At 37.8% G+C, this 27,922-nt stretch overlaps 1 protein-coding gene across 1 annotated transcript in view; it reads right to left on the reverse strand.

The window, feature by feature from the left end:
* Positions 1-9,863, reverse strand: part of LOC149146657 (ADP-ribosylation factor 1) — a 100,801-nt gene extending 90,938 nt beyond the window's left edge. Inside the window, exons 1-3 of the mRNA XM_089453255.1 lie at positions 9,476-9,863; positions 9,173-9,211; positions 7,619-7,681 (exon numbers count right to left, since the gene is read on the reverse strand). Of these exons, the coding sequence (XP_089309381.1) occupies positions 7,619-7,681; positions 9,173-9,211; positions 9,476-9,578 (205 nt within the window). The 5' untranslated portion in view covers positions 9,579-9,863. The remainder of the gene's footprint in view (positions 1-7,618; positions 7,682-9,172; positions 9,212-9,475) is intronic.
* Positions 9,864-27,922: the final 18,059 nt, after the last annotated feature.

Below are 27,922 nucleotides of genomic sequence, written 5' to 3' on the forward strand. Positions count from 1 at the left end.
TTTCCCATTGTTTCTACTTGCTCCTTTATTTACAGGTTGTCCACCACCTATATCCATATTCCAAGATGGTGTTCTTTTGGCTTCTATGTATCATTCCACTCTTGGTTTTAATGATGGCAAAGGTGAATAGGAATAGAAGGGAAGAAACAGAAGAGGACAGTGGTGATGGTCCCAATAGGAGTGACCCAATGTATGATGAGGAGGAAGGGTTTGAAGAGGAAGGGGATGAACCTGAAGGGGACACTGAAACACAAGATGGGAAAGCTACATCAACACCCTTGTGGAACTATGTGACCAAACTTGATGGGGGAAAGGGTGGTGGATCTTACAAATTTGTGTGCCCTCATGGTTGTCATGGAGGAAAACCATATTGTGGTTCATATACCCGTCTGAGGAGGCATCTTTGTGGGGTGCTGGACAGTGATGAAAAAAAGGGTCCTGTGGGGGTACAAATTTGCCCAAACATTTCAACTGAAGAAAGAAGAAATACATCCAAATAGAGATGGTTGCACAACAAAAAAACAAGAAACAAAAAACTCATTCTGAATCAAGTGCAACCTCTAAATTTGGTAGTTGCTCATCTCCTCATGGTACTTCTGCAAACTCTGGAGGTAGAAGAACAATAGGGGATTTCCTTAATGTTGCTGGGAGGGATGATGTGGATGGAAAGATAGTCCGTTTTCTTTGTGCTTGCGGTGTACCATTCAATGTGCTTCGCTCTCCCTATTGGCATGAAATGGTAAAGGCCATCAATGAAGCCCCAAAAGGATACAAGGCCCCCAACTATGAGAAAGCTAGAACAGTGTTATTAGAAAGAGAAAAAGCTAAGGTTCAAAGAGCTTTGACATGTTTTACAAATGAGTGGGTAGATTCTAGGGTATCCATTGTATCAGATGGGTGGACAAATATTAGAAACCAACATTTGATAAATGTTCTTGGTGTTTCTTCTAGTGGTGCAGTATTTATTGCATGTCATGACTCCTCCTCCATCACTGCATCTGCACAAAACATTGCAGATCTCCTATTGAAATCAATCAAAGATGTTGGTCCGAATAATGTGGTTCAAGTGATCACAGATAATGCAGCAAATTGTAAGGCAACAGGAAAAATTATTGAGCGTACTCATCCACACATCTTTTGGTCTGGGTGCCTGGTTCACACATTGAACCTTTTGATGCATGATATTGTGAAACACAAAGAATGTAGGTGGATTGCTGAGGTTTACAGGAGAGGGAAGCAGCTCATTAAATTCATCACAGGGCATACAAGGGTAAACTACTTCTATGGCACTTACTCCAAGTTGCAGTTGCTTAAAATTGCAAAGACAAGATTTGCTAGTTATTACCTCACCTTTAGGCGGCTAGTGAAGGTGAGACAAGCTTTAACTAATCTGATGTGTGCTGAAACATGGGATGAAATTAACACTGACATAGATGGTGCTAATGCAGTCAAGGACACTGTTCTTGACAGTTACTTTTGGGGACAGGTTAAATATGTTTTGCAATTCACCAAACCAATTTATTACATGATCAAGTTTGCAGATTCAGATTGACCAGTAATTGGGGAGGTGTATGAGCAAATGGATAGCATGTTGGGGCAGATTAAAGACATTGTTGAGCCTAGAGATACCACCTTGTACAATTATATTCGTGTAGAGGTGGAAAACCGATGGGAAATGCTAAATGTTCCATTGCATGCATTAGCATATGTTTTGACACCTAAATACTATCATCCATCATGGCTTTCAACACCAGCACCTGGGGGGGAGCAGGAGAAAACCACACCAAGATCAAGAGGTTCACAAAAAATATATGGCTGCATTGAGTAAATTAATCCCTGATGAGGAGGAGGCTGCATTGGTACGGAGACAGGTGAGCAACTATACGCTCAACACTGGTCCATTTGGGAGCATGCCTGCAATTAAAGATCGAGAGACTTTTTCTGCTCGAGTGGTGGAACATGCATGGAGGGGGTACTCCACTTCTACAGAGTTTGGCATTGCGGGTGCTATCACAGGTGGTAAACACTTCTTCTGCAGAGAGGTGTTGGAGCTCTTATTCTTTCACCCACAGTGTTAAAAGGAACAGGTTGAATTTAGACCGGGCAGAGAGCTTGGTTTATGTTCATTACAACTTGCGATTGTTGTCCCATTACTGTGAAGATGCAAAGTCTAATAAAGACTTGTTGATTTGGGACAAGAATCCAGAGGAGCCCAATTTGGAGGATGGAGTGTTGCGATTAGAGCAATTAGAGGATGCTCTTATCCAGGTATGTCCATTGTGGTATGAATTTTCCAATTTTCCCTTATAAAGCATTTCTCTAATTCATGTTTTTAATTTTTTTGTTAACTAGTGTTTTTTTTTTGCATGAATTTTTTGAGCGATTCTAGGATGATGATGACCGTGTTGATATGCCACCCCCACCCCCATCTGGTCCCTTGGTTCCTAGGTTCCATGGTTCAACACCAACAGCAAGGGGTTCTTCTTCATTAGTTTCAGTGCCACGACTTCCACAGGCACCATCTTCTTCATTGCCACCACGTGGAGGCCCGCCACCACGTTCTATTCGTGGTGGAAGGAGGAGAGATTAGTAGATATATTCACAATCTACTACTTTTTGTCATAGATTACTCATTAGACTTGTAGACTTGTGAATTTGAATTTTGAACCTTTTTGGCTTGGTGGTGACCAAGTGACATATTTTGTAAACATTATTATTTGAATTTTGGACATGACAAATGTTGACAGTTGCTCACTTGCTAGATAAATCATAATATGCTCTATGTTTTATGTTTTATAATATGCTTAAATGTTTTATGTTTTATAATATGCTTAAAAATTTGATGTATGTTTGTAATAGCTAGAATATAGATGATTGTTGTACATACTAGTAACTACAATGGAATCATGGATGCCATATCTATCTTGATTTATGCAAAAATATGCATGTTTTCATGTCTTCTACAATTAATTTGGTATTTGGGATGTTTGTTTTGAGTATAAATGCAAAAAAATATAAATATATATATATATAGCAGACGCTTCCGCGGACGCTTCGCTTCTTAGATTTTTGGAAAATGACGCTTCGGCATCCCCGCTTCCAAAAAACGCTTCCGCTTCGCTCCCGCTTCGTGCAACATTGTGTAGGATTGATCTAAAGATCATCCGATTCTGATAATTATTCATGGAGATATGAATTTATTTGTGTTATGGAACAATTCGTAAAGGTTGGCCAGCAACCAAATAAACCCCACTTGTGCTCAACGTTTTAGTATAAATAGAGGTGGCTTTCCAGTCATTTCAACACACTTGGGATCTCTTCCTCTCTACTTGTGTTTGGGTTTTAGTAGGAGGAGAGATCTTAAGGGATAATGCTGCCCTAATCCAGAGGGCAGAAGCCAGGAACAGCCGGGAACCGCTGGGAAAAGTAGGAACTACCGGAACTGTCGGGAGCAGCCGGAATTGCCGGAATTGCCGGGAGCAGCCAAAATTGCTGAGAAATGCCGGAATTGTCGGAATCGCCGAAACTGCATGGAACAGCCGGAATTGTCGGAACTGTCGGGAACTGCCAGAACTGCCGGGAAAAGTTGGAACTACTGGAACTGTCGGGAATTGCCGGAACTGTCGGGAATTGCCGGAACTGTCGGGAATAGCCAGAATAGCCAGAATTGTCGGAACTGCCAGGAATAGTCGGAACTGCCGGGAACAACCAGAATTGCTGGAACTGCTGGGAACTGCTGGCACTGCCAAAGCATCTGTCTCCGAATGAGAGCAGCATGCAAGGGACAACTAACTAACATTGGCACAGTTGTATGGCACTTAGCAGCAAATACACCAAGCATGCATGTTACAGCTAGCATGCAAGGGACAGCTATCATGCAACAGCAAGCATGCTAAGGACAACAAGCATGCTAGGGACAACAAGCAAGAAAGATGCAGCCAACACATAGGTCAGTATGGCAACATGGTGCAGCAATGGCACATAATGCAATACAGTGATGGGTATAGTCATGATTAATGAAGCGTGATGATGGGTGCAGCATGGTGCAACTCACCGCGCTGCACCATGCTGCACCCATCATCACGCTTAATTAATCATGACTGTAACCATCACTGTATTGCATTATGTGCCATTATTGCACCATGTTGCCATACTGACCTATGTGTTGGCTGCATCTTGCTTGCTTGTTGTAAATGCAGCACAACGATAGGTGAAGGAGTCACCTTGGAGAATCAGTTGAAGTAGCATGTCTTCAACTGATCTCATGTATCATCTTCTTAGAGATGATCTATGCTCTTATCTAGATAAGTCAAAGTGTTGACTTCTGTTGTAAACGTACTATCTCTCTCTCTCTGCTGAACTATTGAAAAACATATAAAAAGAATTGATCAAGGGTTTCCCCACATTGGGGTTTGTCCCTGGCTAGCGCCACATCTTGCGTCCTCTTGTCTTGGCTTGTCTTCTGCAATTTATGTTTATGTTCTATCTGCAGTTTACTTTAATGTTGATGTGATTGCTAATATGGAAAAGATATTGAGCTAACTGTGAAAATTGAAATAAATTGCTCTAAGCATAGAACATACCTAAAATTAACATATGGTGATCCTTACCAGTGATGGTAAGTTGTATCTTGCTCAAGTTTGAAGATGTTGGTGTTCTTGAACAGCATGGATTCTTAGCCGAGCTGAGCTATTGCAGATTCTTGGCCTTTGAGCTGAGCTATTGCGGATTCTTGGCCTTTGAGCTGAGCTATTGTGGATTCTTAGCCTTTGAGTTGAGCTATTGTGGATTCTTAGCCTTATTGACTGAGCGGTATTCATTATGGGTGGTAGCATGAGTCTCCCCAATGGTATTTGTTCCAGGTTGTAGCATGTGACTACCTGATGCCAGCTGGAAGCATTTGGCTCCCCGATGATTATTTGGACCAGGTTGAAGCGTGACGCTCCCTGGTGAAGGTTTCTTAGCATTTATTTGGCTGAAATTGGATTCAGGGTGGTAGAATTAGCTCCCCTACCATGAGTATTCTTCTTTAGATTCGAGAATATCTAGCATGAATGATGATGATTTGACAGGTACAGCAGTTTTGGCTTTATTGATGGAAATTCCTGCCTAGTTGAGAGGGAGTGTTGAAATTTTGAGCAATTATGGAGAAATTTCCCTAGAAATCACTTTATGTGGTTAACCCCTTTCACCCTTGAAGCGAATTATTTCTCAAGAGCAAATTATTTTTCATAAGAGCAAAAGTTATTTCAAAAATATTTTATAAAGCAATTAGACATGTGCAAAATAAAATCACTTAAGTTATCTAATTTGAATGGATCACTCTAGGAGCTTCCAAAACACTTAATTTGAGGAAGGGATTTTGCCTCAAAGATTTCTATATATTGAAGAGAAGCCTTCATTTGCAACACATCGAGTTCTCTCTCTCTCGCTTTGGTGATCTAGCTCTCACATTGATGATCAAGCCCTCACATCAGTAATTTATCTCTCTTATTATCAGTAGCAAATCTATTGCATATTTGCAGATCTCTTATCATCATTGGCAGATCTGATTATCAGTGGCAGATCTCTTATCATCAGCGGCAGATTTGATTATCAGTGGCAGATCCCTTATCATCATTGGCAGATCTGATTATCAGTGGAAGATCTCTTATCATCATTGGCAGATCTTTAATTATCAGTGGCAGATCTGATTATCAGTGGCAGATCTCTTATCATCACTGGTGATCTCTTTTGCATTGGTGATAAAGCCCTTGCATCAGTATTTTATCTCTCTCACTGTTAGCAGATTTATTGGAAGCCTGTTATTTCATTTCATCATTGGCAGATCTAGTGGAGATTTCTCTCTTGCATTTCTGGAGATTTCTTTCTTGCATTATTGTTTGACAGATTTCATATTATTGGCTAGATCTCTATCTTGTATTATCATTGGTGGCAGATCTCCCTTGTATCAGTTTTTGCAGATCTCATATTACAAGTCTCATCCTCTCGCACCTGGAGGATATTTACTTATTATTTGTGGCCAGATCATCTTATTGTGAAGGCGTATTGTCTTGGATTTCTAGCACGCATCTGGAGACTTGTCTATCTCATTCGTGAAAGCTAATCTTCTTCTCGCACTTGTAATCTTTGCTGAAGGATTGAAGGATCTGTTATTCTACATTTGTGATCAGATCTCACACTTCAGAAGATCTGTCCTAAAGGGGTAATGTTGCTGTCATTGAGAAAATGGTTTTGTACTCTGCTTATGTATCTCTGCTGAACATTTGATGAAGATCTAATAGAAGAATATTCTTAAAAGGTTTTCCCCCACAGTGGGGTTTTTCCCTGGTCTTGGACCAAATCTGTTGTCTTACTGTTCATTGACTGTCTTCTATATGGTTATTGGTTACTGTCTGCACTTAAAGGTTGAAGATCTAAGATAATTAATTTCAAAATTGCAAAATTTAACACTAGTAAGCCTTCTTACAATAGTTGTGTTCACAATACTAGATAGGCCTTGTTTGCTAATGATGGTCTTCATTACATGACAATACATAGTGTTATATCTACTTTAAGGATTAGGAAGGTTAGGACCCTAACAAACGGAGAGAAAATAGTTTTGGAAAGTTTGGATATGACACTGCCCGGAATGAGCATGTGTATATGTGTGTTCCATGAAAGTTTGGCCTCAGCTAGACCTGTATGGCAGCTCTGCAGTAAGAAATACAGCAGGAACTATGTCTCAGCCTTTATTAAAACTGAAGTCATGTTAGTGCATAATTGCTGGATTAGTATTATTTCAACCATGATTAGTGCATACTGACATGAGACCAAATCCAGAAGTTACAGGCATTCTGCAGAAACAAACTAGCAAGGCTGAAAATCTAAGGTCGTTGAATCTGGAAGCATCACTAACTCTTTAGTAACAGATTATTAATGCATGAGATTAGCTACTGGATTTAGGCAGTCTATCATTATGAACATCATATGCCTGACGTGACAATTATAACTTAGTTGACTTAAGCTGGAAATGACAAGAAATTCTCAGACGCAATGGCAGACTAAATGATCTCATGTCAGATCTGGATATGAATCTCTATCATAGCTGGATCCAAACTGTGCCCTGGCTGGATCCTAGATGGATCCCGTTCCAGATCCGTATTACTGGTTGGATCCTAGGCATATCTGGATCTGCAGATCCTGGAACCTACCCAAACAGATACAGTAACTTAGCAAAAATACTTAAAACAGCATATGTATGTCGTTACAACAAACATGTATAAGGGATCACATGCAGGATGCACTGTTTGTATAGATTGTAATATAGGAAAAGTCAACTCAGAGCACAGCAGTCGCAGAGACAGAATCTTTGATCAGATCACAAAATTATACCAACATTAACCAGAGTTCCTCACTGAGAATAGAAGTATGTAGAATCTAATACCGAAATCCATCCACTTCTATTGTGGCATAGCTTCAAATTACGAGATCAAAATTATAGTAGGAAAAAAAATGCCCTTTTCAACTATAACATCAGATATAATGGTGCTAACCAAGATCCCCTTAGTTGTGATATTGCAAAAGATATTCAGTCCAACATACAGACTTAATATGTCTTAACAAAAAAACTGCTTACCTAAATCCCACACTTGAAACTTGATGTTGTTATACTGGACCGTTTCAACATTGAATCCAATTGCTGCAACATCCACAAAATGGCCAACAGTTTAACAAATTTAATAACGTCAAACTACATAGAATATATCTCATATAGATGACAATGCAAAGCAGAGTATATGGAACAAACAATGGAATTGTAAATTATGCATGCAATTGATTAATAAACGTTTTTCTAAATAGTGACAACTAAGCCTGCAGTTCTAGAAACCTTTGAAACATATCAATATCCTAATAATATAATAAATAATCACACTGCTTACAATGTCCGACAATTCACTACATCATTCTAGATATTTAAATTTTAAAATTCTAAATCAATTTTGATTGTACATTGAATGAGCCCAAGCAAAGTTCCTCCCGGAGTACCATGCATAACTTAAATAACTAAATTTGTACTCTCTAATAAAAATTGATTAGAATAACAGTTTCAAAAGTCACCACTACAAAAAACAATAATGAAACTAAACCAAGAGCTACTATAAACTGCTCAAGGCCCAGCCTTGAGGGTTAATTCAAGTAGTCATGAGCCAGGGTTAATTCGACTCTCTTGATCTTCTTGGGGTTAGGATCCATAATCAGGGCTGACAGTTTAACCTGTTTAGTAAGGGAAAGGTTTTCTGCAAGGTCTTTTCCTTGGAAGTACTAGAAAAAGGTTTTTATGCAAGGTGTTTTCCTTAGAAAAAAACTGCTGAAGGCCCAATTTAGGCAAGAGGATAACTGAAAATAGGCTTACCATAGAGTTTTATATATTTCAGAAGCATTTTGTTAACCTATTTTATTAAGGATGAATCAACTAAAATTGATTAAATGCTACAGAATTCCTTACTCTCTTGAAGAAACTCACAGGGTATTTCAAGACATTTATTTATATTTATGTAATCTACTCCTTTAAGGGTTACATCCGGTACATTTTTATCATAACTTCACTCTAATTAAGTAAGAACTGAGCTTAGTTGAAAGCGAAACCAACTTCACACGGCAACAATCCTATCAATTTGCAGGTGAGACGAAAGTAGTCGACAGATAGTTAAGAAGCTTTGGAGCAACATTAAGAAATGTTAACTCGATACATAATTAAATAGTTACAGTTGTCTTCGACTGTAACAGACGTAATTCAGTGGTAGATCGATGCAATTTCAGTGTTTCTCACATGCGACAGTCGGTGCTGGGCTCAGCCTTTATACATGGGGCATAAAACAATTAAGATGAGCGTAGCATCCAATTTATTTGCCAACAACGAATCTTGGAGAATGTAAACACGTTTTTCTATTCACATAAAAGAGGGGTTATATACATCGATCTAGATCCTCGCATTAACTTCTCTGGCTTTTACAGAAGAGTTTGAATGGGGGAGCATTGATAACTGTTGTGCTGCAAATTGAACAAGTAGAAAATTCTACGTAACCCAATTTCTCATAGTTTATCACGAGCACGCCAAGCATTCCAAGGGAAAAATTTACCGCTAGCGCATCCCAAACTATAAAAGGCACTGAGGACTGAAGATACTTACTTGGAACTGTAGAAACCACTTCTCCCATCTGCAGGCGATCTAAGAGATGAATTAAGGCAGCAATGACATTAAATGCTCTTAGGTATAATCCAAACACTATTGTAACTAATGTTTACATTTGCCCCCGGCACTAAACGATTCAAATTTTACCTGGGACTTGCATTCAACAGAACAAGCCGCAGAAGTCCATACACTTCCAGATCAATTAAATTAAAACGTGAGGGAATAATTTAAGCCTTTAAAAATTAAAATTCAGGTAAGAATTTAAGCCTTTACAAACATGAGACTCTAGCTTAAGGATACAGAGAATGGTGGTTTTCCCGGCATTGTCGAGGCCGAGGACTAGAATGCGAGCCTCCTTGTCTCCGAAGAGTGAAGCAAACAGTCTGGAAAACAGCATTCCCATCTTTAAAACAGCTGCAGATCAGCCGATTAACCCTAGCAGTGAAGGGGGCGATGCCGTTAATTGCATTCCACGCGTGTAAATCCGCTGATTTATCGCCACGAATTGATCATCATCAGATCGCCTGTTCGATTCCCCGGAGAATGAATGGCGAAGCTTGAGATTGCTGTGCAGTCTGGGAGATGGTCGATCGCCCTCCCAGAGTTTCACAAAATCCGTCTGTCCGTCCGTCAGACAATATTTTTATTACCGTCAGCGTTTTCCAGTTTTGGCGTTGGACGACGGAAATTGCCAAGGTCTTGACGAGTCGTCGACTGTGCATATGGCTGGGTAGTGGGTACCACCTGCGTTAGAGGGAGCGGACACCGGTTACGGTCACATGAGGATTCTGAAAGGGAGGCTAAACTTATCATATTCCTTAGTGAGGATTAGAGTGATAATTGTTGTATTTATTTGGGGGAATTTTAGAAGCTATCACTGTTTGATCTTGACTCAATTGTAACAAAAGATTGTCTCTTGTGTGACTTTATGCATATAGTATTGTATTAAAGCTTTGAGGCGTATGATTGTGCTTTTGTTAATTAATTAAAGTTGATTAAATCATATAAATAATGTTTTGTTGATTTTATCTAATAATATTATTATATAACGAAATAGTAAAATAAATTTAATTTTGATGATCTGTTTAAATATATTTATTTTTATTTAAGTTAAATTTGTTTGGAGATATAATTAAGGAATTTGGTGGCAAAACAATTTTAGGATAATTGTGACTAAATAAATAATAATTAAGAAGTATGTTATAATTATCATTTATTAGTTTTGTATTTTTAATATTTTAAACGAAAGTAAGATAATTTATTTGTTTATGGGATGTTGTTATAAGGATGGTGTTGATTTAGATTTATTTATTTACTAGATGTTGTGTTCATTGAGATCTATTTATGTATAGGATGTTGTAATTAGATTAAGATCTATTTACATATGAGATGTTGTGTTGGTCGAGATTTATCTACCTACAAGATGTCGTCACAAGGATTGTGTCATTCAAGACAATCCACTCAAGCCGAGATATCTTACAAGACAATTTTTATCCCCCACAGCTGGCTTTCACCGTAACTTTCCCCATGAAATTTGAACCACTAACTTGATGGAGATTAAACCCCACACAAAGCAACTACTCTACACCTCATGGGTGAATAGAATAACAATATTTATTTAAGAATTGTTTTTTTATCTATGTAAAAACATTTTGAGATATTGGTGCTTTTAAAATTAATTTTTTTAAATACTTAAAATATATATATATATATAAAATATTTTCTCATATTGGATGATTCTGTGATTCATGATTTTAAGTAAAGATCTCCCAAGAAATCACATAGAATTCATAGGGTCGACGCGTTTCGAAGTGAATTTTTACATAAATAGTGAACAAGCACATATTTCTTATTTTAAATTTTTCTAAAATTTAATGATTTTTTTTTTAAAGTGTTCGTTCCATTTATTGATGCGAACTTTGACTATGAAACATTTTCTTGAAGGAGTTTGGTCTCTTTTAAAACAACATACATTATGAAATTTTGAAAAACGATTAAAATAATGTTAAATATTATTTCACTGAAATATAAAATTAATTAAATGCATTCTTGGTTTCCTTTTCTTTTTGTCTCTTTCTCCTTGTGTCTTTACCCTTTTCTTTTTTACTTTAATAGCAGTTGACTTGTTTATTTATTTATTTATTTTGTTTTTTTCATTATTATTTTTTTATTATTATTATTAATCTTAGTTAGGTTTTTATAAGACCCTTCTCTCACATTTACCCAGGTTAACCAGCCCACTGGGGTAAACATGTGACAAGAGACTACTATGATCTGATTCAACTCCCCATGTACAGTTAAGGAAGTGGAACCAACAAAACACAACCAATTTGACCTTCTACACATGTTACAAAACCTTTAGGAGCCAACCAACCCTTCTAAGTGACCAACCCCTAAGGTAACTTGACATTTTACTGACCTAGAGCCTCAGTCGCTCCCATGACATGGGCATGCATGCGACTGGGACCCTCTAATCACTCCCACGGCAAGGGTATGCTAGTGACTAGGACCCTCCAATAACTTCCACAGCAAGGGGATGCCAATGACTAGGGACTTTTTCAGCTAGTTCTGAGCCAGTGACCCCAGATTTTGTGCCACTTTTTTAGGGCTAGGTCTCAAGCCACTACCCAGAACTTCATGAAACTTCCATAAATGAAAAATAACATCAAAACAATGATATTAATGCAAATACTTGAACAAAGACTTGATCTAACCCCTACTAGCCATGACAGACATTTCGTGAAGCATGTTGCAAATCACCCCTATGCCATATTCCAAGCATGAATGTGGGACTCATAACCAAAATCAACCAGGGCTTCTCGAGGCTACACCACCTCACCCTCATGAATAGAACCAGGATTTACCGCAATCCCCACCAGATCACTAGGCCCTAAACAAGCATGGATGCCACCTGATTTCTCCACCTACACCGTGAGGAATTTGCCTGTCTCCTAGTCTCTATGTTTTACCATACATCTCGTCATACAATGGTCGAGGATCCCTAATCCTAATTAAGACTCCACCCTCCAGGCTTTACTGTATATCCTTCCATTCATCAGCCAAGGATTCCTAGGCATGATTGAGGGCACCCACCTCTAGGCTTTAGCGTATATCTGCCATTCACTGGTTAAGGATTCCTAGGCCCACCAAGGTAACACAAAATCTGGATTTACCGCAACCCACATTTTGTTTCAGGGATTACTAGGGCAAGGCTTTACCGCAATCCACAGTCCAATTCAGGGATCACTGGTCCATGTGTTCTTTCTTTCAAAGACCACTTCACTCAGTTTCAAATCTATCCGGCAATCCAACTCAACCAAAACATGAGAACCCCATCACACAATGGTTATCCGAAAATGGCAAGGCAAGGCTGAAAAACATTGTCACACTTGGCAAAACCCATGCACATGACAGCAAGAGAACCAAATACACACATGCATGTACCGTGCATGCCAAATCTAGCAAGGAAATCACACATGCAAATCGATACCTACAAATAATCTCGTCGTAGTTGCTTGATTCTTCTCTTCCTTGTTTGATTTGTTGCTTCCTTTGCCTTCTTGGTCCTTCCTTTGCTTTCCTTGATCCAGTGCTTGAGTCCTCCAAGAATTATCTAAGTGTCCAAGAGTATGAGAGAGAAAGAATAGAGAGAGAGCTCCAAAACCGAACTGACAAAAGTCTATGAATTGATCCTCATAAGCCTTTTTATCAATGAAGCCTTTATTTTCTTCAATTTCCTCTATTTTCTTTAATTTTCCTCCTCACATGCAACCTGTGATCTTCACCTTCCTTTTCTCCTAATTTTCATTATTTTCATAAATAAAATGCCAAATAATGTCATTTGTCTTTCCAAAACCTTTGCCTTTGCCAATTTCCTTTAGCCATAATAAACCAAATTAACACTCACTAGGATGTGTTGCCCACCATTCAACCAGGGTTGTTACAGAACCCTCCCCCTTGGGGGAAGTATAACAACCCCAGAATTGAAACATGCAACTAATTAGATTAATCATGCTAATTATAATCAACACACAATTTATCAACTATTTAACATCGAATTTCGAAAATATGAGCAGAGACAACTTACTTGTGGCGATGATATTCCTTACTTGTGATTTCGGAGTTGAACGCTATTTGAATCTTGCTAACCGCAACAAAGTTTTGAGGACGACTCTCCACCTAACCGTAGGCTCAGTTGCATATAATCTTTCTACAACTGGCCACCCTTGAGCCCTCAATCAACGTACTACTACCAGGGAATCCTTTGTCTTACAACACTTTTCTCCCAAGAGAATGGATGATGGAATGATGGAATGATCTCTCATCTTCCTCATCGTCTATTAAATAGAGCAAACATTGGAAGGGGAACCGCATGCACACACTCCATGTGTCAACATGCAACTTTTATTTATTTATTTTAAGTTTAACTTAATTTAGTAATTCTCTTAATATAATTATTTCTTATTTTATTCCTTTTTACTTATTTTTACTATTTTTATAGTTCTCTTAATTTAACTCTTTCTTATTTTATTTTACTTTTTGTTAACTTTACTTATTTTTACTATTTTTATAGTTTATTTTTATTTATATTTATTTAGAACTCTAGTATTGTTATTTATTATTATTACTATATTTTCTTCATTATTTATTATTATTATCTTTTATTTATTGTTTATCATTTATTTTCTCATATTTTAATATTACATTATATTATTTATTATTATTATGGGACATTACATACTCCCCCTCTTTAAGGAACTTCGTCCCGAAGTTAAGTTAAATTATTTAACATTTTATTTATTTAGTTATTTATTACTTTATGTTTGCCCTACACCCTCTGTTGAACTAGTATAACCAGCATGCATCGAAAGTTTTCACAACACCTGGGAAATCTCAAGGAATCTCTGTCCTTTTTCCCACTTTCGGAACCAGGCATAAGCCTCCCCAGTCTATATCCTAGTCCAAGGCTGGCCCCAAGGCTCGCGCTTGACTCAGACCTCATTTGCCCCAAGGCAGGCATCCGGTACGGTACTCAATGACTCTAGGCATCTCGCAAGGCTGGCCCACTCCCTCCACAACTACTAAGGCGCACAACCCCAAGCATCGAAGTCCTTACACCCCCACCAGACTTCGACATCCCAATCCAATACTAGGCACCTAGCCTACAACATCAGGCACTTGGCCTCCTCAAGATGGTCCCATAGCCCCTCAAGATCTATCCATCAAGAGCTATACAAGATAAAAAGAACCATTGGCATATGTAGTGTTGATTGAGTTTGTCCCCAGCCCATATGGTGTTACATATTCTCCCTCGCAAGTATGGGCTCCTACAAGATCATCAAATAAAACGACCCTCTCGATCCATTTTTGAATTCCTGCCCATCACCACATCTCAACATACATCCAATGCATTAGCAATAACCATAATATCATAGAAAATAATCCACATGTCAAGTCTTGCATGTCATCATGAGAACATAACATCATTGTTAATCACCACATTTTGAATAATAAAGAATTGATAAAAATTGCATGCTCCTGCATGTCATAAAATCTGCATGCAGTTACCACATGCTTCACATCATAATATCCTCATAAGTTATAACATCAACATCAAAGACATATCATCACATAATAAATGAACCACATGTCAATATAACCTCATATCATAACATCATAAATATGAGAATCATCTCAATACATATAAAATATAGAGCAATAATACACTATAAGCATTCTTATCATGATTCATTAGAAAAATCAATTTCATTTGCTTGTATAAACAATGAATACAAACTATGAAATAAGATCATTCAACATCCATCTAGGATCTAGGTTATCTCATTAATACCATTAGTGTCATGTTTTCATCAAGATACCAATTACTTTTCAATAATAATTGCCACTTCTTTCAACTCAAAGTTGACCATTTACACTGTAGGTATACTAATTTAAGTACATCATTAAATTTCAAATGAGCCTCATTATCTTGAGACTTAATATCTCATCATGTAATCTTCCCTCCCCAAGGAAATTTTAGTGAAATTCATTGTTAAGATATTATTGATTGTACAATTGTTCTTTAAATGATAACTATACATATTTTGCTTAAACAAATGGCACAGATATACTAGGTTATCATTGTTTAATTCTTCTATCATGTTTAATCCACTTGCACAAGGGATGGTTGATCCTTGGTGATTTATCCATCACTCGATCATTATTATTGTTCACTTTGAAAGGATGAGCTTATCTCATCAATTTCCCATCTCAATATCACTTGATCTATTTTATCATGGATTCAGTTTTATTCAAGTTAGACTAGGAACTCTTCCCCTTAACTTTTGACTTCCCAAATACCATCTTTAAATTAGAATTAGAAGCACTTGGAATCAATACTACCATTATCATCCACAAAAAAGATTTGTATGCCTAATTTGCTTGGCAATAACTTCTTTCAATACTAATGGCACAAACTTGATAAGTTGTTTTATATGAAGTCTCATTAGATCATCAATCCACTCATGAAACATTAAGTGCTACTCCAATTTTCATATTGTTTTTATTCACATCATCACCCTTTCTTGACTATCACTAATATTAGACTTACTATGCTAAGGTATTTTCCCTTTTTCCACCAAAAAGATCTTCATATTTTCTATTTTTCTCTTCTTCGTTCCCATCATACAAGCACTCATGATTTGATTACCTTTTCAATCTAATGTCCTCATATTTCCTATATTTCCTTAAAACCTACCTTCATCATTATCATAATCATTTAACTTCATTGGTTGATTTACTATATTTCCTTCTTGGTGGGCATCATCTTTATTTAGAGTTTACATTTATACTTCTATGATTCGACAACCAAGTTCCACAAGGATATTTATTCATGTGATATCTCAAGAGTGCTAAGTTATTTCATCCTTATTATTTGTAAATCCAAATCTTCAAAGCTACTACTTCTGGTTGAATTCTTCTATTTGTTTGTAAAATTCCCACTCACTCACCTTAAGTATCTATCTGTTACTCATTTCAATTCATCCCCTCATTCCACATGGTCATAGTTCTGAGGGCTACCATTTGTTATCTTCATTATAAAATTTACAAGTTTCGCCTTTTCCATAGGGAAACTTTATCAAATCTACATTGCTAATATTAAAATCAACTTAGAAAAATTCCTTCCATTCTTAAATTTTTTTGTCTTTGTACTTAATATTCCATCAACTCATTCTAATAATATATCTATTTTCCTTCCAGTTTCAACTCCAATTGGTGTGTATATGTAGTGAATTGCACTACTATTGTCTCAATTTGACCACTTCTAATTTCTTCACATCTTGCATTAATAGCTAATGTCTTCTTTACTTTCTCATATTACCTCAACCAGACTAGCATATCATGTGATTATATATTACTTCATGTCTAATGGCCTTCTTATAATCTCCATGGTAACGCGTTTATTACCTTTTCCAGAGGCAACATCCTTATAGCAAGATTGACCAAGTAACCTTTCCCCATGAATTCAACTACTCATAAATCATCATTTACCATAAATCCATCCCATAAAGTCAAGTCAACATTGCTAAATTGCTTGTTTAGTTATAACATCCATTTTTATTTATCTTGGTGTAAGAGTATGAATTCTTCACATAAAAAAAAATATTTCTTTGGACAAACTATAACTCTCCATATCGATGTAAAATAATACTTCTGAAATACTTGTTCTAGAATTTCTACTGAAATTCCTTCTAAAATGAAAAAATAAATAATATTTTAATACTACTTATAGAAATATCCTTATTAGTAGTTACTTTTCCATAAATGTTCCTATACTTTAACATTTCAACTCAACTTAGGTGCTACCCTAAATCAACCCAAACTATTAAATAGGTAGTTAAGACATTGCCAAAGTGAAAATGAATTTAAGACATTTAATAAAGTATTGAAACATGGTCTCAATCCTATATCCATTACTCATCTTACTGAAACTTCTTGTATGGATGCATGAATAAGATATGGTTCTGTTGTGCTCTACAACAACCCCCCATTTCATATCATGTTTATTCACAAAACTATCATATGAAATGGGTCCCTTTAGATTTTGATTGGTATCAATATTGTATTATTTAAAAAGGTCTGAAAATCAAATGAAAACATTATAAAAAACCTTTTTGAAAAACCCATTTTGATCATATTTATGCAAATAAATCAATCTTTTATCATTGCGATAAAGCGATCGCATATCGCAATGACATAAGGAACATAAGTAAATGGCACATTGGTTTCCGCCGATGCAATATCGCTATCGGCTATCGGCAATGTTCCATGCACATTCTTAAAGCGCCCCCAGGCCATTCACCCCGATGCAATGCGATATCGCTATCGGCAATCGGCAATATACTATCCATGTCTCATATAATGTCATTACTCCCGATGCGATGCGATATCGCTATCAGCGATCGGGGTTTCAAAAGATGTCAATATAAGAGGTTAAGCTTTCCCCGATGGCCGATTGCGATAAAGCGCAGATTTCAAAAAAGCCGTTAAAATGGAGGGATATTACGATCAATTCATATTAAAAGCTTGATCTGTCCAACAATGATTCACCTGCGCTCAACCGCCAAAACATCTACAACACGCTTAAACGAATCATTCGGCCGATTAATGATATAATGGGCATTTAAGGATTGGCAGGTTTTAAACGGCCATTTAATGTAATTGTAAGTCCTAAAATCTTCCCATGGATTGTATCCGCGACCATTTTAAAAGTTAATCTCTCACCACGCATTGATCAATATATCTCACCATATTGGAGTTTTCATTGCCAATTCTCTGTGTTACGTTTATTTTCACTTCTGTGCAGAATTCATCCAAAGAAGAAAACTCAAGCAAAATGGGCAAGAAATCTAAGAAAACCATAGTCGCTTCCGTTGCACCAGCCACAGGACAAGTTGTCGCTGATCCCTCAAACAAAAAGAAAGGATTGATTTCGGATACTACATGTTCTGGTCTCGGCAAAACTACTTGGCAAAGTACCTACAACTTGATTGAAGCCGAAGAACCTGAAGTGACAACAGTACAAGCTACTGCAGATTCAACTCGGAAATCTGATGGTACTCTAAAGGACTTAGCTGACTCCTTCCTTCATCGGATAGCAGCTAGGGAACAAATTCTCCCATATACAGATGTAGTGCGGTGGGCAATTGAGGAAATCCCAATCATGGATAGAACCTTTAGCACCAGAGACGGGAGAATTTTTGGGTCATTCAAGGCTGATGATTTAAGGCAAATGTATCATTTGCCTGAGCCAGAGAAGAAATACAATAAGGCGTTCCTGGAGAAATTCTGAAACAAGAACGAAGTTGAATCCGAACCCATCCGGGATTGGAGACAAAATCCGGCAAAGCACAAACATGAATCTTCCGGTAAGTACTCGGTTGATTCCCTGGCTTCTCCTTATTGCTACGTTGGAATAATGATGTGTAGATTGTGGGGATTGCACGACTCTTCTAATTTCACTATAGAAATGGTTCCCTTAATGGAAGCGGCATGCAACAGTATAATAATGGATTGGGACACTATTCTCTCAGATAAACTAGCCACAGCTGTTCTTGAGTTTAGGAATAAGACCCGCATTACTGAAAGGCTAATTCCTCCATTCTATTACAGTGCCTATATTTTAGATACCTTGTGTTTTAATTCTGAATTTCCCGTGCTCGACTGGAGGTGGACGCCACAAGACCCCATGCCTATTCACATATACCATCAGAAATTATGGAAATCCTCTTATAAGCACCATTTGTACCAAGTCTGCAATGGCTTTATGTTGCCTATTTATTATTCTATTTTTGATAAACCTGTTCCCAAGATTTCCTACCAAGCTGGGATTGATTTAACAGCAGTAGGGAGATGGTTTGGGGAGGAGAAGTTCACTTATATAAGAGTTTTCGGTAGCCAAGCCGAACCTCATGTCCTCCCTTTATACATACCTGATAAACTGCTGGCAAGGGAAATCGCTTACCAGATCATTGCTGAGAGTGTTACACAGACTCTCAAGAAAAATAAGAAGCAGGGCTGGCCCTCTTTTCCTTTGAGATGCAGTGTCTATACCTTGCATGATCTCAAACATGCAGAAAAAGAAGCTACAAAGATTAAATCATTAACTCTAGCAACTCTCCCTAATAGGCAATTTGATCCAAGCAAAGTTGCCTATAATGCACTAGAACAGGCCAAATTGTCAAAATTTGATCATAAAGAAGATATGTTTGACGACCTGTTCTCTTCAGCTGAGTCAATAATGCAGGTTAAAGCATTTGCCAGAATGAAATATCAAGATGAAGGGTTGATTGAGTTTAACAGACTTAGAGAACAGAGGTTGCAAACTCTGCCTCTAGATCTATTAGCAACAACCCCAGCAACATCGTCAAGCGAGCCTGAACGGCAACAGTCAAAGGAACCTCCAGTTACAACAAAAGAGCATGAGAATCAGCAAAAGAAAGAGCAGGAAAAAGTGCGGGAGGAGACCCAAACTGAAGAGAAAAAACAGACCAACATTGAAATAAATGTGGATACTCATATCGATCCTAAATTTCTCCAGGAATGGCAGCAATTTAATTCTATTATCAATGGTCTGGAGTGTTCCAAGAACACTGAAACTTCAAAAACGACAGATACACAGGAAACCACTTCACAACAGGTTCAAAGTGGAACCAGCGGCCCACCCATTTCAAAAGAAGTAGAAGTAATACCAAAGGATCCCTCCGATCAAATCATTTTGCAGGTAGAAGAGATTCCTCCCTTGGATGTCTTCTACAGCCCAAGATATAAAGCTGTAGTAAAATGACAGAGGAAGAGAAGAAGGACCGATCAACCTTCCCTTTTCCCATAACAGACGGTCACGGGCAATGTGGTTTGGAAGGAAGAATTTGACCCCTCCGATGACCTGACAAAACTGTCACAATATGCTGGATCGTATTCGGCAGCAACAATAGATAAGGCATCGGAGGTGAGTCTTTTACTGAAAACAAAGGATCAGGAAATTTTCTTGTTACAGGCACAGCTGACTGAAGCAAAGCGGAAAGCGGAGCAGGCAGAGCAGCAATTGTTGACGCAACAACAATTAAACAGTCAACTAACTCAACAATTGCAAGCAGAAAAACAAAGGATTGACCACAGCGAAATCCAAAAAACAGAAAGAATTGTCAGAGGTCTTGGCGCAATTGAAGGCAGCGAATGAGAAAAGACTGAAATCGAAAGATGAGCAAATCGCTCAACTATCAGCACAGATTGAAAAGACAAAGGGCGTTCCACAAGTAGCTGAATTCAGAGTAGAAGCACTACAAATAAATACTGCATTGATAGCCCAAATTAAGCTTCTATGTCAACAAATCGCCCAGGCAGAGCCACTATGCGAATTAACGACATCCATAAGTAATAAAGTAGACAAGGCTAGGACTGAATTGGATCAAGCCGAAGAAACGATAGCTGCATTTCTCGACTGGCAAGATACTGATCAAGGACAAGCGGTGAATTTACCAGGAATCTTAGAGTCACATAAAGATATACTCTTTACAGAATGGCAGTCCCAGTTAATGAAAGCAGAGACGGCAGTTTCAAGATGCAAATCAACTTCAAGCAATTTAGTTGAATTAGTCAATAACACTCTCTACTTACCAAACATGATTTCCCAATGCACAGCAGGAAAATTGACAACGATGAAATCATTGGAGAAATCATGTTACCCAGATCTAGAGGAAAAGGGGAGATTAATTGCTGGGATTAACAGTTTAACCTGGGACACCTATTGGTTCTTCTTGGTAAAACCACACACACAGAGAGCCGCCCTCAAATACCTTACGGATGCAATCGGGTATATTATCCCCGATATTCAGGATGCCACCTATGCCGCCCAGCTCAGCTCTCGCCTCAACAGACCACCCGAAGTGGAGCCAATGCTTGCGATAAGTCAACTCAGATTTAAAGGCAAACAACCTACTTGATGATTCATGCTGCCGACTGCCAGATTGCTGAAGAAAATAGGATCAAAATCAATTGATACCAATTAAGTAGGATTTCAGTTTTGTAGATAGTTAGATTAATTAAGTATTTATAGACCCTTTCATTGTTTTGGAAAGGGTCGTAAAGTTTTGTACTTGACTTAAAGACTGAAGTTGCACTATTGTGCTTCAGCCATATTCTTTTATGAAACCGGACCAGTTATTCTAAATTTGACAAGGAAGCTTTTATGCAATTGTGCACTATTGTCTTTGTTTGAAAGCATTTCTGCGTTGAAGGAAGAATCACAGATAGCGATTGATATTGGGAGTGTTTATCAACTCATATGGTACTATTATCTATGTCTGAATCCTTTTTTTTTCATATGAATTGTTATTTGATTTCCTTTGCTATTATCGAAAATATGTATGTGTTTTAACAACAGTTCTATATTCCTTCCACTATTGGATGTTTATGGTATGCTTTTCTTTTAATCATATATGTGTCGATGATATAAATGATAAGTGTAGTAATATTGCTTTAATCGTTTTGTTTAACTATTTAAGCAAAGTAATCCTTGAATGAATTAATGTCCATGTCTATTAGATGGAGTCATCTATATGCATGTCCATAGACATAGATCATCAAGCGCTACACTTCAAAGTACAATAGTTCTCGGGATAAGTCATAGTTCTTTTATTTTGTTGATAGATTTAGTTATTCGCCCATCATCAGATTAGTCAATAAATTATCCATTCATCCCGTTTATTCATTGCTGGGAAACTGGTCCCATTATCCCCAGTCGGAGCCACCATTCCAAACGAAGAAGGAGTTGTACTAAGGTCCGGACCGGGTGGTTATCCCCCAATGTTGTTGCAGCGATTTTTGAGGCATCAACATTTTTGGCGCTAGAAGGAGGGCCATCAACTGTGAATGGCAAGCAAACCCAAATCTGCAGGCCATTCTAAGAGTAATTCTCCCTCCGTATCCCCTTGAACTTCCCAATTGCATGCTGGTTGTCCAGTATCCAAACAAGAAGAAGAGGAATCAACTACCACTGCTCAAACCCATCATACTCCAGAATAATTAAGTCTTGAATCCCCTGAAGTCCAGTCTCTTATCCACAAACTTCAGAGCTTCTCGATTTCACCACAGAAATCTGAGGTATCACAAAGCAGTGCGACTTCGCAGTTCAATTTACCTCACCCTCTCACTAGACTTCAGAGCGAAAAGCTCGGTATTGAACCCACTGAGTTCCCTTTACCCAAAAGGAAAAAGGTGAAGAAATATACTGAAGGATCTGAAAGTGAAGAGATTTCATCCACATCCTCCATTTCATCTTCCCCTCTGCAAAGTCAACCATCCAGTCCCCCATTACATATTGTTGTTCATCAGGGATTAGGAGCTTTAACATCCCAACCTGCTCACTCCTCAACATTATTTCCTTCCCAGACATTTGGAATTCCAACAGTAGTATCAACCACTACTGCTATTACAATGGCAGATCCATGGACCAGGCCTGGTGTAGTCAACATGCCTGCACCATTGCATGCATTACCAGATGCTCCTGAAAAATGGCTACCCAAGTTTAACCCAGATGATGGGACCCAGGCTGAGGAACATATTAATAATTTCATGTTGGCAGTCAACTTGAAAGGAGTGACAGAACAAGATGTTGTTGTTAGACTTTTCCCTTATACCTTGCAAGGATCAGCAGGATCCTGGTATTTTTCTTTACCCTCTGGTTCCATTACCAGTTGGAACACTTGCCAAGAGCAGTTCCTTACCAAGTATGGAGATGATAGGTCTTTGGCTACACTAATAAATGATCTCTCCAATCTTAGGATAGAGCATAGGGAACCGATTAAGGAATTTAACGCCCGATTCAATAAACTTTTGAATAAAATCCCAACGGCCTCCAAACCAAGCGAGCAAATCCGAAGCGAATGGTATATAACAACCCTACCTGCCAATATAGCCATTTTTGTAGATAGGGCTGGGAAACCTACCTTAGCCGAAAACATGAAAGAAGCACTTGCTGTGGAAAAACGTATCAATGCTCTAGAAAAGAAAGTTGCTCTGGAAGACAGAAAAGCCAAAAAAGTCTCTTTTAAAGATGACTCAAGGAAGAAAACCCCAAAAGACCCATATGACATGGAGGGTTTGCAAAAATTCCTAAAAACTTTGTCAAATGAAATGGTTGAAATAAAAAAACAGGTAGCCGAAACCTCAACCAAAAGACCCTTTAGGACTTATAAGAAAACCAAATCAAAGCCACCGAATGTCATATCTAATGCAGATTCAGAACAAGAAGAAGAGGAAGAGGAAACAATCTCACCAACTGATGTTGAAGAAGAAGTAGTGGAATGTCATGGAATGTGGGATTTTATACTCCCCAACTCCGATACCGATAATGAAGAAGAAGCGTTCCCGGTCACTACTAGGAGTAAAAGTACTTCCGAACCTGTTCAGGCAACGTCAAAGAAAAGGAGTGCAGGTGCTGCTACAACAAAGGAAAAAATACCTACAAAGAAATCACCTGCAGCAGTTCCCCAAAACCAACCTTCAACTTCTAATACTCCTTCAACATCTAAAACGTTAGTGGTATCCGATTCAATGGATTACAATATTGTTGATGACATGAAGAAAACTAAGGCAAACATTACTATGTTTGAACTTAGTAAATTAAAACATCAGCAGAAATTGCTTCTCAAAGAATTGAATGCTGTTCCTTCTTCACCTCTTCCCAGTGCTAAAGCTGCTAATGATTCAGGGCAACCTCCTCCTGGTATGGTTGAAGCTACCGATGCGGTTCTGATTGGAGATAGATCAAACTCTCATACTCCACCTTTCCTTCTAACCTATGAGATCTACAACAGAAACTTGCACAACTGTTTGATTGACTCAGGGGCATCTTCTAACATAATGCCAGCTTCAGTTTGTTCCAAACTGAACATTGAACCCCAGAAGTCTGCTATTCATATTGTACAGTTGGACAGGACCAAAGTACAGGTTGTGGGAGAGATTAATTCCGTAACTATCAGGTTATCTGCTGATCCCAGAGTAGTACAAAGGATTGATATCCTAATAGCCGATATACCTGAATTTTACGGTTTAATCTTGAGCAGGGATTGGTCTGAAAAACTACATGGATATATCTCCACTGATTGGTCACATATGTGGCTTCCCTATAAGGGTAAGCCAAATCAAATAAGGATCGATCGGGAAAAACAAATGGCCCATACAGTTACAGAATTCGAACAAGAAAACCAACCTGTAGCATTTAATAACAACATTTTGGGGAATTATTCATCTGAGTCATTCTTTGGCAACTTTACTGCCCAGCCATCCCCTTTCTCAGTGAACCATTTTACATCTCAGATTGAGAATTTTTCACAAACAGATAGGTCTAGATGTTTTAATGATACTGAGAAAACTGTAAATAAAATTGTTAATACTTCTTTATTTTGGTCGTTATATTTCGATGGGTCCAAATCTAGTGAGGGCTCAGGAGCAAGATGTATTTTGGTTAATCCACAAGGAGAAAAAACAATGTTGTCCTGTAGGCTAGAATTTGAATGCACTAACAATACAGCCGAGTATGAAGCCTTAGTCCAAGGATTGTATAAAGCAATCGGCCTTAAAGTGCAATATTTAAAAGTATTCAGCGATTATGAAATTATTATCAAATAGGTGAGAAATACAATTCATTGTCTTTCAAATCATCTTAAACATTATCAGTCGCTAGTACAAGAACTCACCTCACACTTTTCGGCATTCAATATTTCCTCCATCCCTAGGTCTCAAAACTCGGCAGCCGACCTGCTAGCCAATGTAGCTTCCAAGCTCCTACCTTCTGAAGACTACAACCTAGATAGATTTTCAGTAGAATTGCTTTTTAGGCCATCAATTCCTGACAATGTCACTAATTCGAGAGTACTCAACCATGATGAGGATATTTTACAATTCTTAACTTCTGAAAAGTCCTATGATAATCAAATTATTGAGGAAAATGAGCATGACTTTCAAATGAGTGAAACACCTCAGGAAAATTCAATCCCTAAGCCTGTAGTAAAGCTGGAGGATCTTTATGATATTAAAGACAGGTTTAAACCTGTGACTAATACAAAGCTCCAAAGTTCTACCCTAAGGTTTGAATTGATAAATCTTGGCACTGAGCAAACTCCTCAAAACATTAATTTAGGATTAGGACTTTCCTTGGAAGAGAAAGAGGCATTCATTAAACTGTTAAGGAAAAATAAACAGGTTTTTGCTTGGAAATATGATGATTTGAAGACATATGATACATCCATTATCCAGCATACCATTCCAGTGCTTCCCGATTAGAAACCAATTCAGCAGAAGTTAAGAAAAATACATCCAAGCTTAGAGAGTCAAATAAAAACTGAACTTAACAAACTCTTGAAAGCCAAGATTATTTTTCCAGTCCGACACTCAAACTGGGTCTCCAATATGGTGCCAGTCAGAAAGAAAAATGGCGACATTCGGATTTGTATTGATTTCAGAAATTTGAACAAAGCGAGCTTAAAAGACAATTTCCCATTACCTACCATGGAGCAAATACTCCAATTAGTAGCAGGCTCTGAATTAATGTCCTTTCTAGACGGTTTCTCAGGATATAACCAAGTTTTGGTCCATCCTGATGACCAGCTTAAAACCACATTCAGAACAAAATGGGGAACATATGCATATCAGAAAATGCCTTTCGGACTTATTAATGCAGGAGCGACATTCCAAAGAGCGATGGATATAGCTTTTAAAGGGTTGATTAATATAACAGTAGTCGTCTATCTAGATGATATTACTGTATTCTCTAAAGAGAGGTCCAATCATTTGCATGATCTAAATCAAATCTTTCAACGCTGCAAAAGATATGGTATTTCTCTTAACCCTAAAAAATCTTTCTTTGCTCTTGACCAAGGAAAGCTCTTAGGCTTTATTGTGTCTAAAGATGGCATTTATATTGATCCTGATCGGATCAAAGAAATCTCTGAAATCCCTTTCCCACATAATAAGAAATCCATGCAGTCATTTTTAGGCCAAATCAATTTTGTTAAAAGATTTGTTCCAGATTTTTCTCAAGTTATTTTGCCACTTCAAACTATGATCAAGAAAAATTCAGTCTTTAAGTGGGGATCAGCAGAAAAAGAAGTGTTTGACTTAATCAAGCAATCAATAATCAATGCCCAAGCCTTAAATACTCCCAATTTTTCTAATCATTTTACATTATACACTATCGCATCCACCTCTTCTTATGCAGCAGTACTCACGCAGCTTAACGATCACAATTTGGAAGCACCCATTTCATTTTTTAGTTCAAATCTTCAGGGTGCTGAGTTGAATTACTCCGAAGTAGAAAAACAAGCCTTTGCTGTATTTAAAGCGGTCAAACATTATAGACCCTTCCTTTTGAAAACCCACACAAAAGTTATAGTTCCTTTCCCTGCAGTTAGGCAACTATTAATCCAAAGAGAACTGGGTGAAAAAAGGGCAAACCGGGTCACAGCACTTCAAGAATATGACTTAGAAATTAAGCCAGCAAAGATTGTTAGGGGCCAAGGTTTTTGCAGGTTATTGGCAGGAGCATCCAATATTCCAGAACCAGGAGATACAGATCAAACCAAAGAAATCAACCAGATAAGTATTACTGATTCCGAATCACAGTATACAGATTTAATCTTTTATTTGAAAAATGGTTATGCACCTCCTAACCTGTCTTACAAAAACAAAAGGGCCATTAGGTTAAAAGCGAAAAATTTTACGATTATTGATGATGTGCTTTTTAGGCAGAATTATGATTCAATCTTATTAAGATGCCTTGAGAAACCTGAAGCACAAAAGGTTTTGCAGGAGTTACATGATGGACCAGCAGGAGGACATTTTGGAGCTGACACAACAGCTCACAAAATTATTCATGCTGGATACTATTGGCCCACTCTGTTTAGAGATGCCCACGAGTATGTAAGGAAATGCCGCAATTGTCAAACCTCTAGTGGAAGACAACAAAAACCAGCTTTCCCTCTGCAACCAGTCAACATTGAACAACCATTTGAGCAATGGGGATTGGACATCATTGGGGAAATTACTCCACCTTCTTCCAAACAGCATAAGTATATCCTTACTGCGACCGATTATTTTACTAAGTGGGTTGAGGCAATTCCTTTGAAGACAGCAAATTCTGAAGCAATCATTGAATTCATAGATCAATTCATCATTACCAGGTTTGGTGTCCCAAATGCTCTTGTTTTTTATAATGCATCTTACTTCTTAGGCAATGCTATGTTTGATTTCGCTATTAAAAGAGGATTTAAATTGAAATATTCTGCTAATTACTATCCCTAGGGTAATGGTTTAGCAGAGTCTACCAATAAAAATCTGATCAAAATCATTAAGCGAACTATCGAACAGAATCATAAAAACTGGCACAAATCCTTAATGTTTGCATTATGGGCTGATAGGATAACACAGAAAGCTTCTATAGGATCTTCTCCGTTCAACCTTGTGTATGGAAAAGAAGCAGTACTACCCACAAATCTTGTTCTTCCTTCTCTAGCCCTAGTTCAGTTCATTGAGGAAAGTCCTTCTTCTTCTATTCAGCTTAGACATGATCAAATTCTAAAACTAGAAGAGGAAAGAGAAAAAGCCAGGGTTATTCATGCCAAACATCAGCAAATCATCAAGGCAGCTTTTGATTCAGTCTCATCCGGTTCAAAACAATTTCAAGTCGGT

This window comes from Pinus tabuliformis, chromosome X, assembly GCF_031772625.1.
Source record: "Pinus tabuliformis cultivar Carrire ecotype Pingquan chromosome X, CPIR1, whole genome shotgun sequence".
Classification (NCBI taxonomy): Eukaryota; Viridiplantae; Streptophyta; class Pinopsida; order Pinales; family Pinaceae; genus Pinus; species Pinus tabuliformis.